This window comes from Boleophthalmus pectinirostris, unplaced genomic scaffold (genome assembly GCF_026225935.1).
Source record: "Boleophthalmus pectinirostris isolate CB_2022bp ecotype Guang Dong unplaced genomic scaffold, ASM2622593v1 HiC_scaffold_20, whole genome shotgun sequence".
Lineage (NCBI taxonomy): Eukaryota > Metazoa > Chordata > Actinopteri > Gobiiformes > Gobiidae > Boleophthalmus > Boleophthalmus pectinirostris.
The window spans coordinates 19,557,726-19,569,890 of record NW_026571153.1 but is presented as its reverse complement, the minus strand read 5'-3'; the positions used below and the strand labels follow the sequence as shown (position 1 = coordinate 19,569,890).

Below are 12,165 nucleotides of genomic sequence, written 5' to 3'. Positions count from 1 at the left end.
TTTACAGATGAACAGACGAGTGTATTTAGTGGAATAATCAACATTGTTCCCCAATGAATCATTTTTGCTTGTTCAGTTATAACCAGTCTTTTTTGTATCAGACACTTAAAATTACTTAAAGATCCTATATTACGCAACATTGACTCTTTAAGCATGTTAGAATGTAGTGATGTCATATGTTGGTAGTTTTCAAGTGTTGTGAAAATTATCTGTAAAATAATATCAATACATACAAAAAGACTGTCTATATTGGTTTATTACATTTGCACCAAACAGTCCCATTACTGACAGACAAAGTTTCTGATAGCAGTGAGCCCAGAGCAATGGGGTAACAACACTTAAATACTCTCTGAGGTCCAAGCACTGCCCCAAGAACAGTTTGCATTTAGGTCAGTCTGGCCGGCCATTTGGCTTTCTTAGCTCAGCAATGTAACACCTTTAATTAACACCTTTACATTAGCATCTGAGTACAGGTCAGGATGATCAAACACTTAGCATGTGAAATAAACAGCAGACATGTAAATCGCAAACCCAAAAGTATCTAGAGTCTTCCTGTGAGAGAAAGGATTAGAGAAAGAATAGTATGGCTTTTAACACTTTATACAGACAAAGAAAAAGAACAACACCCAAGTCAACAGCTTTTCCCTTTAGTTCATACAGATACTCAATTCCAAAGCTGAAATGATCAAAATGAATCTAGTGAAGGTGTATGGAGCTTAAAAACACAGTGGAGCATTTCCTGTATTACCACATGACATCACAAGGTGAAGGTGAGTGTTCTCTGCGTGAGAGAAGAATTCAGCCAAAATATGTAGGGTTTGTGTGTTCAACATGTGTGAATGAAACAAAACACAAGTCCAGCTATAACTTTTATTAGGAAACAACATTATCACATAGATCATAAAAGAGTGTAGTATAGGCCCTTTAAAGTTTAGATCTAACATCCAAATGAAGACTGATTTTGATTGTGTGTAATGTGTCATTTGTTGTTGCATGTCCCACAGCGTAGCATTGGTGTACTATTGAGACCTCAGTTGTCATGGCTGGTGCTCCCCTCCCTGTGTGTGTGTGTGTGTTTGGGCGGAGTCTCCTGGTCCTGATTCATCGCACCTGCAAGCAATCAAGAGCCACTACTTGACACCTGCTCACCTGTGAGACTCTGCCAGATTGTTCCTACCTGCACGCGGTGAACCTCTTGGCTCCTAGATTCTACGTTTTTGCTGCTTGCCTTTTGCCAAACATTTTTCTTACTTGCGTTCTCTGCCCTTCAGTGATCCCTGCTTCTGCCCTACTCCAAGCCCTGCTTCTGCCCTGCTCCAAGCCCTGCTTCTGCCCTCCTCCTGCCCTCCTCCAAGCCCTGCTTCTGCCCTCATTTTGCCCTTTGTAAAATAAATTCTCCTTTTCCATTTTTTTTAACCGGTCTGAAGTCCATTTTTGGGTCCCTCCATTGTTGCGCCATAACATCAGTATTGAAAAAGCATAGATCAGAAGTGTCCCAATAAACATCCACAGTTTAAAACTGCATATAAGAGTAAGAATATAAAAAGGATTAATATACATTTCATCTGAACAACTATATAAACATGTGTTCATGACTATAGGTGTAGAAACTGAACTGTTATGGTCCCAAAGTGATGAACATGATTTATATTCATTGATTATGAATAAAGTGAAGTCTAGAAATCTCATTACTGCCTGGGTGTCACATGATAACATTGCTGAAAATGGAAAAATTGTGTTTTATATGGCAATGATCTCAAAGTAACTGTGGCTAATAGTGTGAGTAGTTTCTATTCATACAGGGTCAATGAAAATGTAAATAAATTTAAATAAAATAAAAATGAATTAAATTTTATTTTAAATTTTTACTCTACATAATGTGTGTTTGATTAAATAGTACAGAGGCAGGAGATTATGATCATGTTATACACAATTTTGGTATTCATTTACACAAATAATCATAATATAGTGTTATGAGTAAAGTTTTCCATTTGTCCAAGCTTCCCCTCCAACTACACCTGTTTAATGATGGCACTACAGATTACAATGAGTGAATCACATAAAGTCAGTGTGGTTACTATAAAAAACAAGAGTGGACTATTTCCTTTCATATGATTGTTAGTTTGTCTTTGATTTGTTTGCCTCGAGCATGCAGGAACTACCTGATACTTTATGTAAATTAAGGACTTTATTCACTGCATTTTCTGTCACCTTCTTCATTTCACTGCCTGCACTAGAAACCACTGCACCCACTTCTTCTGGTGCCAGAACATATGCACCCACTGCACCTGCTGCACAACCGCTCCCTATGCCCGCTGCTGCTGTAACTGCCCATGAGGCATCAAATACCAATTTAGCAACAACAGCAGCTCCTCCAGCCACTGCTCCACCAAGTAAAGCTAACAACAGGTATTTTATTGGGACCCCTTTTATTTTCATGTGTTTAATATGTTGCCAGAAGCCATTGGTGTAGCATCCTCCTCCGTTCTTCTCCACAGTCTGTTCGATGGTCTTGAGCAGCTCTGTGACCTGATACTGGTTGTTCCTGTATGGGTCCTGACTGTTGTTCCAGTATTTATTATCAAACACATGACAGCGACCTCCACATTTCTGCACCAGGTCGCACAGAGCTTCACTGTCCTTAATCCAATCCTCAATCCTCTCGTCCTCCAGCTGGTCTCCATGAGTGAAGACCACAGTGGTGAATTTCAGAGCTTCTTTTGAGAAATATTTCAGTGTTTCTTTGACTGCATCCTTCTCCTGTTGAGTGTATCTCTTAACTTCGAGCACCAGCAGAAATGCGTGGGGTCCAGGGGCACAGTCTTTTACACAATTATAAAACTTCTCACTTAGATCAGATTTGTTTTGGTCTGTGTCAAAAACACCCGGAGTGTCGATCAGACGAATGGTTTTACCTTCAATCACTTTTTTATCAAACTTACTGTCACTGGTCACAGACTTTGGTGAACTTTTGGCTTTGAATATTTTTTCTCCAAATATAGTGTTGCCCAGGCTGCTCTTTCCTGATCCAGTTTTTCCCAGTAAAATAATCCTTGTCTCTTGTTCTGAAATGATGGAAAGAATTATTTATGAGTATTTATGCCTGACACAAAATTTGAAGTTGTATCCACAGGTTTGAAAAATTAGGACTATTGCCATAGCGATTAACAATTATACAAAACATTATATTTTAAAAAGTCCTCACAATGTTGCACATAAGAAGAAACTCATTAATTGAACAGAATAAAACAGGTTGCGTTTCACAACACTACAGACATATAGGTTGACCTAATATTTCTCTTTGCCTTCTCTCAACGGTCCTGTACCAGATTTTTTTATCTGGGGAAATTCTTGCCCTGTGACAGATGTTGTATATAAGCAGCTCCTAACATCAAAATCATATTGTGCTATAATGAAGAAGTGCGAGTTAGCATGCTAGTTGCTGTTAGCTTTACTGTGACAGAAAAACTCCACTGTGAAAAGCACTTAGAAAATCTGAGTGAATTGCAGTGAATAATTAGGGTTCTCAGAATGCGTAAAGTAAGTGAGGAATAACTTTGGACTACTACAAAAATGAAAATGAACTACTTTTACTACTACTTTTTGATCAGGAATGGGCGATATGGCCAAAGAAATATTTTTATTTATTTATGTAGTTATTGCACACACTGGATGATTATGATTTTAATTAAAGTAATCAAATTTACAAAAGTCAACAAAATTTCAAGAAGGCTAATGTCTTATCAGTGATATGATATAATACGTAATTTGTGAAAAAAGACTGATTAAAGTAATGTCAGAGCCTCTGGGAATGTTTCAGTAAACTATCATATCAACCCATACACCTGAATGTCTCAACTCAGCTCAGTATTGGATAAACCTGAAGTGTCGATCAAATCATTTATGCTTTTGGTTTTGTTTCACAGTTTAAAACTTTCTCTCTTAAAACTTTCCTTCCTCTCCAGAAATGACTTTTGCCCAGCTGCGTTTTCCTGCTCAAGTTTTTTTCAGTACACAATCCTTATTGGTTCATTTTTTAAAAAGATAAAACATATATTTTGCCATTAAATACTACTGCAGATATTTGCTGCTTATGGGAAAAATACTACTACGGCTACTACTACTACTACTACTACTACTACTACTATTAATAATAATAACTATTATTATAATAATTATAATAATAATAAATAATCACAGCACCAAAAAGGTACAAAATTTCTACTTACGCTCCATGTCACTGTTTAATCCTGAGTGCACAGTTTTGTTTCTGCAGTCTGGTTCACTCGGTCTGGTAGTCACAGGGTTTCGCTTTTAATTTTGTCAGAGGGAGTGGTCATTTGTCGTGATCACATGTTTTCTGGGAAACCCTTTGAGTTATCTGTACTTTTGTCAAAATAAGTCATATTTTCTCTTCATATTTTTGTTCATTTTGACTATACTTTTCAATTGAAGATTTTGAGACAGTGCTGTCCTCTTTACTATACCCACAAAAAATTGTCACTGTTTGAATATGCTATATTTTACTTATGAATATTTAAACTACAACAAGAACACAGCAACATGAAGTTCAAATTCCACTATCATGTTTGCGAGAGAGAGAGAGTCTCTATCGATCCTGAGGGAAATTAAAGTTTTACTGCAGCAAACTGTTGCAGCTTTGCCTGGAAATCCAGAAGGATATTTCTCTGTATTTGTTATACACTGTAAACCCCACTATTTTTTCAGCATAACAAATCAAGCTATCATTGCTTATAATTTCATATTTTTACAAAGGCGGGACCATTACTAAAGTAAACAAGTAGTAAATGCTCATATAATCAGGTATCTGCCTGCACTATTCATTCTAAGTGGTGATAGCTCAGGTGTTTAGGTTTTATACGCGGTGGGAGGGGCTTGTGAGCTGAACAGCCGAGAAGACGGCAGAATCACGGTCCTTTTGAATGAGTGTCTGACTTGGTAAGTACACAGATGTTTCACTGCTAACATTACGTCTTATGTGTCTTTTGATGTCTAAATTCGCCCAAAGAGTCACAGCTGAAGTTATAAAATGCATTTTGCTGCGAAACGACTACAGCCCCGAATATCATCGTTAGCATTGAGCGTGGCAGCATGGCGTGGAAATACAAATTGCAAGCGCTCAACTTCATGCTGTAAACTTGTATTTTGATGCAAAACGTTTTGGAGTTATCTTGAACTAAAATATCCGGTACTTAATTGTACTTTAGCTGTGCTAGCTGTGTTCGCTTGTAGCTTTATGTGATCTACGCCCGCCATTAAACAACACGTCTTTGGTGCAGCCGTGCAGGCAAAAACTTAATTTACATGGTCAGATATAGCACACAGCTGTAGACACGGCTCGTCTCTCTCTCCAGCGCTTAAGTGTTCGCTACGGTGTCGGGGCATGTGTGAGGTAAACGGGGGAGAAATGTGACAAGTGCGCGCAGCCACCGGAGCAGAGCGGCCGCACGAGAAAGTTCTGTCCGGAAGAGCTGCGCCTCCCGTACACTGACTGCGAGGCGGGTTAAAGTCGAGTTCGGTGCAGTTGTACTACTAGCATTACACTGATTGCGCTCTCTGGGAGAGAGGGAGCGAGTGTGTGTAGATTTGCTCTATTACATATAAAGAGTAGACTCCGAACAGGCTGTCTGAGCGCGAGAAATGCGGCCGCCATCTTGGGCAGGGCGTCTTATCGACAGACGTAAACCTAAACACTTGAGCTTGTATGCGTTTTCTTGTTCTAAAGTGGCTCATGAGAGTAGGGCTCGGGGAATTACATTTTTGCAAATAACATTGATTATTTTTATTTGTTGGGATTTGTAAATTCAATATTAATGTACAGTATTTTTGTCCACTTACGAAATGTAATATTAGTTGGCTAAATGTTTAGTGTCAGCTTCGGATGTTAATGTATTTATGATCTCTCTCTGTTTGGTGACGTTTAAAACAGCACTTTAAGACCTGTGAGTTGGATTGGGGACAGCACCACCAGTTGGCGTTCTCATGAAACCCTGGCCAGCTCTGTTTTCACAAGAACAGGTAAATCGTAACATTTTCTTGGTTCACTATTATTTTTCAGTATGGTTTGCTCATTGTATGTGTGTTTTTAGATTTGCCTAGAGTTCAGAAGAATAGTTGGAAAGGACTTGAAGCAGGGGTTTTATTCTTCTCTTGATTTGCATACCCCCCCGTCGTCTGGAAATGTTTAAATGCAAAAAAGGAACTGTGGGTGCCAAATTGTCCTCACTTTTGGAACAAATGCAGGTAATGACTTTAGGGTGAAGCGATAAGCGAAATAAAGATTGCAATCAATACTAACCTTTTTTTTATCTGTCAGTCACAAGATCCAACAGAAAAACGCACTGTGGCGCTCCAAGGACTTCCTCATGTTCTAGGAGACCATCCTGAGGAGTTTCTCAAAGCAAGCTTTGTAAGTTCTCATTCTATTTCTTGCCATCTCCAACTCTCTTTAACTCAATCTCTCTCTCTCTCTCTCTGGCTAGCTCTTTCTCTAGCGCCATATATTTTCCCTGTTTCTGATTATCTCTTGCTCTAGCCATCTCCAACTCTTTCTATGCATTTATCTCTGACTCTCTTGCTATCTCTCTGTGTCTTTGTCTAGCTGTATCTCAAACTCCCCATCTCTCTATATCTCTAACCATCTCTAACTATCTCGCTAACTCTTTTTCTGTCTCTTTTACTCTATTCATCTCCTTTTCTCTAGTTGGTTTTCTAACTCGTATATAAATTTAACTCTCTTACCCTAACTCTCTGGCTCTTTTCTCTATCTCTTTAACCATCTATCTTTCTCTAGCCAACTTTTTCTCTCCATCTCTTTAACTATCAGTCTCTTTCTCTATTTGGCTCTTTAACGCAAAATCATTTTAACTACCTAGCTATGTCTTGTCTCTCTTGCTATCTTTCTAACTCTTACTATCTTGTCAACTATATCTCTGCCTAGCTAACTTTCTCTGTCACTCTTTCTCTGTTGCTCTTTCTCTGTCTCTCGCTCCTGTCTCGCTCTGTCGCTTCTTTATACTCCTATTCACCCATGTGCAGTATTAATTGTATATTTTGTTAAATGTACTTTTGAATTTGTAACACTCCTCTGTTCCTCTCTAGCAGTGGTTCTCAAACTTTTTCAGTCTTAACCTCTAAAATAACAACTTTAGGCATTCACGACCCCCAAACATAAAATGCAGGTTTACAACGAAGTGTTGAAGTAGCTTTATGTTTTATGTTTTTTTTATTTTAAGAATACAGGCCTAGATTAATTAATTTTGTAAGCCTTCAAATGGGAATCTACATTTGCCACTCCATATAAAAACCTTCTTTAAGACATATCATTTTAAAATTTTCATTCATACCTTCTGGGGACCATCAGAACTCTTTTCGCCCTTACCTCATAGGTAAGGGTGGGCAAACGGGATGGTAAAAATGGTCTCTAATTGAACAGAGAGCTGCATTAAACTGAGAAAAAGGTGAAATCACGATATGACCATTTCATCAAAAAAGCAGATTGTCACAGATTTGAGATCATGTTTCAATTATCACCAAATTGCTCAGCCCTACTCATAGGGGTTGAGAATCACTGCTCTATAGGATAGGTTTTATATTCCACAAATGATTTTCTTAGCTACATTTTAAATTTCAAAGAGTGAATGTTGAGACGACGCATTGCTCTGGAACCAAACAATACCATTTAGTTACTTTATTCTTTATTGTAGGACGGCGATGAGTCCTTCGATCAAACTGACATTGGAATCCTGATGCTCTTTAAAGAAAGTGGATCCCCATCTCTTCGACCTTCAAGTCTAAAAATTGTCATTGAGGGTCAAGTTGTAATGGACAATTTGTCCAACCTCCCAGAGACTATCTGCCTCCTTTTTGGTCTCACGTACGGACTGCATCTCGACTATCCTAAAAGGTTCCGAAATACACTTTTGTTCATTCAGCAGGTTTTCTTCTCTTTGGGAAACACTGAGTTGAGGTCAAGAATTCAAACCCTGAAAAACCAACTACAAGTGTAAGCCATTTGTGACTAGCTTATTGTTCCAAATCAGTTTCAACTAAGAATGGTTTTAGTTCCATAAGTTTTGTGATTAAGCAACCATTTACTTCATATAAAAGTATCACTTTATAAAAGATTGAACTAAAAAGATCTTAATTTGTTTGAAAACTTTTTTCCTTTAGTTATTACAATTATATTTTGATCAGAACTTTTTTTTTTTACCTAATTTGTAGTTTTGCTGGTAAATGGTTTAAAAAAAAAAAAAAAAAACTTATGCTGCTATATACTGTGTTGTGCAATACACAAGGTAAAGGTTCAAACTGTTTGTAAAATCCAACATATGTATTTTATTTTTGTTGTATGTTGGTGGCTAAAACGCAAACTAAAAGTTGACTTTTAGTTTGTAAATTTATTTGATTTGCTGCCATTGCCTTGATTTTTACATGAGAAAAAAAACTTTTAGAACAGTGTTTTAAAATGGCACTTTTAATTAAAAGGTAAAGTTACAGCAATGTTTAAGACTGTTGTATTGTACAATGTTAACTGTATTCAGAGTTGAATGCATTATTTTTGCAATAAACAAAAGAAACTTATTGTGCTTGGTTTTCTTAAAAAGATCAGTAATAAACACCATAATTAACTAGTATTAAAATTGTAATAAAACAAGGCAACCAGAATGTGTTTAGAAAGTTATAATTGCTTAAAAAGATAATTATTAGTTACTAATAAACATTAGTTTTTGTAAGTTAATTACTTGTAAATACTAGTAGTTACAATCTTAGTTTGTTAGTATTTGTTTTCTTGCACTCAAAATTGTGTGTTGTGAAAACTTGATTTGTTTAGTTTTTGTTTCTGCAAAAACTCAACATCTCGTTGCAACGGGTTACCCTGGGAGTTTAAGTAATGATTACTAATTCGGGTTTACAGTGTACAGCTCCATATATTCAGCCGCTGGTACAGCGATGAGTCTGGATTCGTCCAGGCAAGTTGCAGCTGATTGCTGCAGCATTTCCACTGCACTTCTTATTTGCCTTTGTGTCTTAATTAAAGGTCTCAGTGTTTCAGGGCAGTTTGAAAAGAGGAAGAGCACTGTTCCATTCACATTACTTTTAGTTTGTACACACACAGAAACTTTAGTTTTACTTTTAGTTTGAACATAGCAACATCAAGTTCAAATTCCACTATCATGTTTGCTTTTTTAATTGCTTTATTACTCAAGATAAGCAGTGACACTAATTAACTTATTAGGTAGATAGATTAACTGTTAACTTTTCAGATAACTTAAGGTGCATGATATGTGAGCTACACCACAATAATAATAATAATAATAATAATAATAATAATAATAATAATAATAATAATAATAATAATGTACAACATTTTCAGTTGGACATGGGAGTAAATGTGACCTAAGATACACCTATTATTAATAATTGCCCTTTAGACAACACACGTAGACTCTAGGAAATGTGGGTGAAGATTCCTGTTTAAGGAAATAGCAACAATTTTGCCACTGTGTACCACTGCTCATCCAAGCTTCTTCTTCATCACCTGCATGATTCCATAAAAATATAGGTTATTTGTAAGAGAGAGAGAGAGAGAGGGAAAGAGAAAGAAAGAGAGGAAGACAGAGAGAGAGAGAGAAAGAAAGAGAGAGAGAGATAGAGAGAGAGAGACAAAAAGAAAGAGAGAAAGAGGGAGAGAGAAAGGAAGAAAGAGAGAGAGAGGAAGACAGAGAGAGAGAGAGGGAAAGAGAGCGAGAGGGCGAGACAAAGAAAGAAAGAGAAAGAGGGAGAGAGAAAGAAAGAAAGATAGAGAGAGGAAGAGACAGAGAGAGAGAGAGGAAGACGGAGAGAGAGAGAAAGAAAGAGAGAGAGAGGAAGACAGAGAGAGAGAGAGAGAGAGAGAGAGAGGAAGACGGAGAGAGAGAGAAAGAAAGAAAGAGAGAGAGAGGAAGACAGAGAGAGAGAGAGAGAGAGAAAGAAAGAAAGAGAGAGAGGAAGACAGAGATTGATTTGATTTTTAACAGACCTTTATTGTGTCTGTCAAAAAACATTTACACTAAATTGCATCCACACCTCGTGCTATTTACATATAAAAATATTGACATTACATACTATTTACACTATTTACAATATTTACAAAAACAGGGGTCCAAAACAGAGGTGCCCCTCCTTAACAGAGGCCAACACCCCCCCAAAGCCCCAGCGCTCCTCAAATCCTTCCTCATCACTGTTCATGGAGTAGAGGCCAAACTCCAGCCTGAGCCTGGCCTGCACCGTCCTGACAAACAGACGTCTCACACTGACCAGCTCTGAGTCTGCAGCCTCCTCCTCCTGCTCATGTACACAGACATCTTGGCCTGTCCTATCAGGAAGCTCAGGAGCTGGCCCCTCCTCCTACTCCTCACAGAGAACCTGAGCCCACACACAAACACCTGAGCATTAAACACCTGCCCCACACTCCTGAACACTGCCCCCAGCAGCTGGAACAACTGTGTCAGACGCACACACTCCCAAAAACAGTGGAACACAGTTTCCCTGAGCCCACAGAAAGGACAGTCCTCCCCCACATCACTGTTCATGCGATGGACCAGGGAGTTGACTGCCACAGCTCCATGCAGCAGCCTCCACTGCAGGTCTCCCTGTCTCTTGGTGAGGGGGGGTTTGTACAGAAAGCCCCAGGCTGGACTGAGGGTGGGAGCCAGGCCCAGGTGAGCTCTCCACACAGTGTCCGGGCGAGCACATAGTCTGTGATGGTTCAGGGCCTGGACCATCAGTCTGTAAAAAGTCTTTCCTGAGGCTGCTTCCAGGGAGGCAGACACAGGGCAGGACAACAGGGGGCCAGTGGAGTCCATGAAGTCAGGACTCAGGATGACGCCAGGGAAGGGGTCAGTAGGGGCTGGAGACAGTGACCTGGAGCTGAATCCTCTGAGCAGAGTCCATTCCTGCTCCGTCAGCCGCTGCCTCCAGTGACACAGGAGCCGCTCCAGGGTGTGAACAGACCTCAGGCTCAGGTGAGTGGCCAGAGTCTCTGCGTTGCTCAAATCAGGTCCAGTTCTCTCCAGCAGCTGCTCCAGTGTGAGGACCCCCCCTGAGGTGAAACGGTCACGCAACGCAGGCTGCACCCAGCCAGGATAAGCCAGGGGCTCCTTTAAGAGCCAGTGCAGTGAGATGTTCCCCTGCCTCTGCTTCCTCAGCATGTTCCACACAGAGAGCAGGCCACGATAGAAAGGAGGGAGGGAGTCTGGTCGGTGGTCAGAGAGAAACAGAGAAAAGCCCAGTCCCCATGCCCTCTGCAGGATGGACACAGCCAAAGTTCTCCACTGCAGCTCCTCTGGACCTGTTAGGAGCCTCTGGAGAAACTGCAACCTGAAAGCAGCTCCCCGACTGGCCAGATGGATGAGTCCCTGTCCACCCTGCTCCTTTGGGAGGTGGAGCACCGCTTGTGGAACCCAGTGCAGTTTGTCCCAAAAGAAGTCCACGAGGATTTTTTGTATTGCAGACAGGAGAGAGGGAGGTGGGTCCACACACATAAACTTGTGCCACAGGGCAGAGGAGACCAGGTTGTTGATCACAAGCACCCTCCCCCGGTAGGACATTTTGGGTAGAAGCCACCTCCACCTGTTCAGACGGCCTTGGACATTCTCCACTGTCTGATCCCAGTTTTTCTTAAGACTGTCAGAGCCCAGGAAAACCCCCAGATATTTAAACCCCCCAGTGCTCCAAACTAAACTACCTGGCAATGTGACACCCTGCAGCCCCTCCCCAACCAAAATGGCCTCACTTTTACTCCAGTTAACCCTGGCACTGGAAATCTGGCCAAACTGCTGAACTATGTGAGCTACACAGTCAATGTCCCTCCGTGAGCTCACAAACAACATTACATCATCAGCATAGGCGGAGACCTTAAAGGGGAACGGACACCCGGGGATCTGCGCCCCCTGCAGGTCTGACCTGAGTCGATGTAGGAGCGGCTCAATGGCCAGAGTGTATAACATCCCAGACAAGGAGCAGCCCTGTCTGATGCCCCTCTCCACACTGAAAGGAGCACCTAGACCCCCGTTAATCTTCAGTACACTCATGATGTCACTGTACAGTGTCCGGATGTAAGCGATGAAACCAGGGCTGAACCCAAAAGCGGCCATGGTCCGC

The 12,165-nt window shown here is 40.3% G+C and overlaps 1 protein-coding gene across 2 annotated transcripts; it reads right to left on the bottom strand.

Moving 5' to 3' along the window:
- Positions 1 to 238: 238 nt before the first annotated feature.
- On the bottom strand, positions 239 to 4,341 carry LOC110172031 (GTPase IMAP family member 9-like). Of its 2 annotated transcripts, XR_008632557.1 has the most exons (3): positions 4,230 to 4,341; positions 1,463 to 3,065; positions 239 to 1,029 (listed from the first exon to the last, which is right to left on the bottom strand). XR_008632557.1 is itself a non-coding variant. In XM_020937842.2 (2 exons), exons 1-2 carry the CDS (start codon positions 4,234 to 4,236, stop codon positions 2,119 to 2,121), a joined length of 954 nt encoding a protein of 317 aa, XP_020793501.2. In that variant the 5' UTR covers positions 4,237 to 4,341; the 3' UTR covers positions 239 to 2,118. The 2 variants fall into 2 exon arrangements, 1 of the variants encoding a protein (XP_020793501.2); XM_020937842.2 differs by having other exon boundaries at positions 239 to 3,065.
- Positions 4,342 to 12,165: the final 7,824 nt, after the last annotated feature.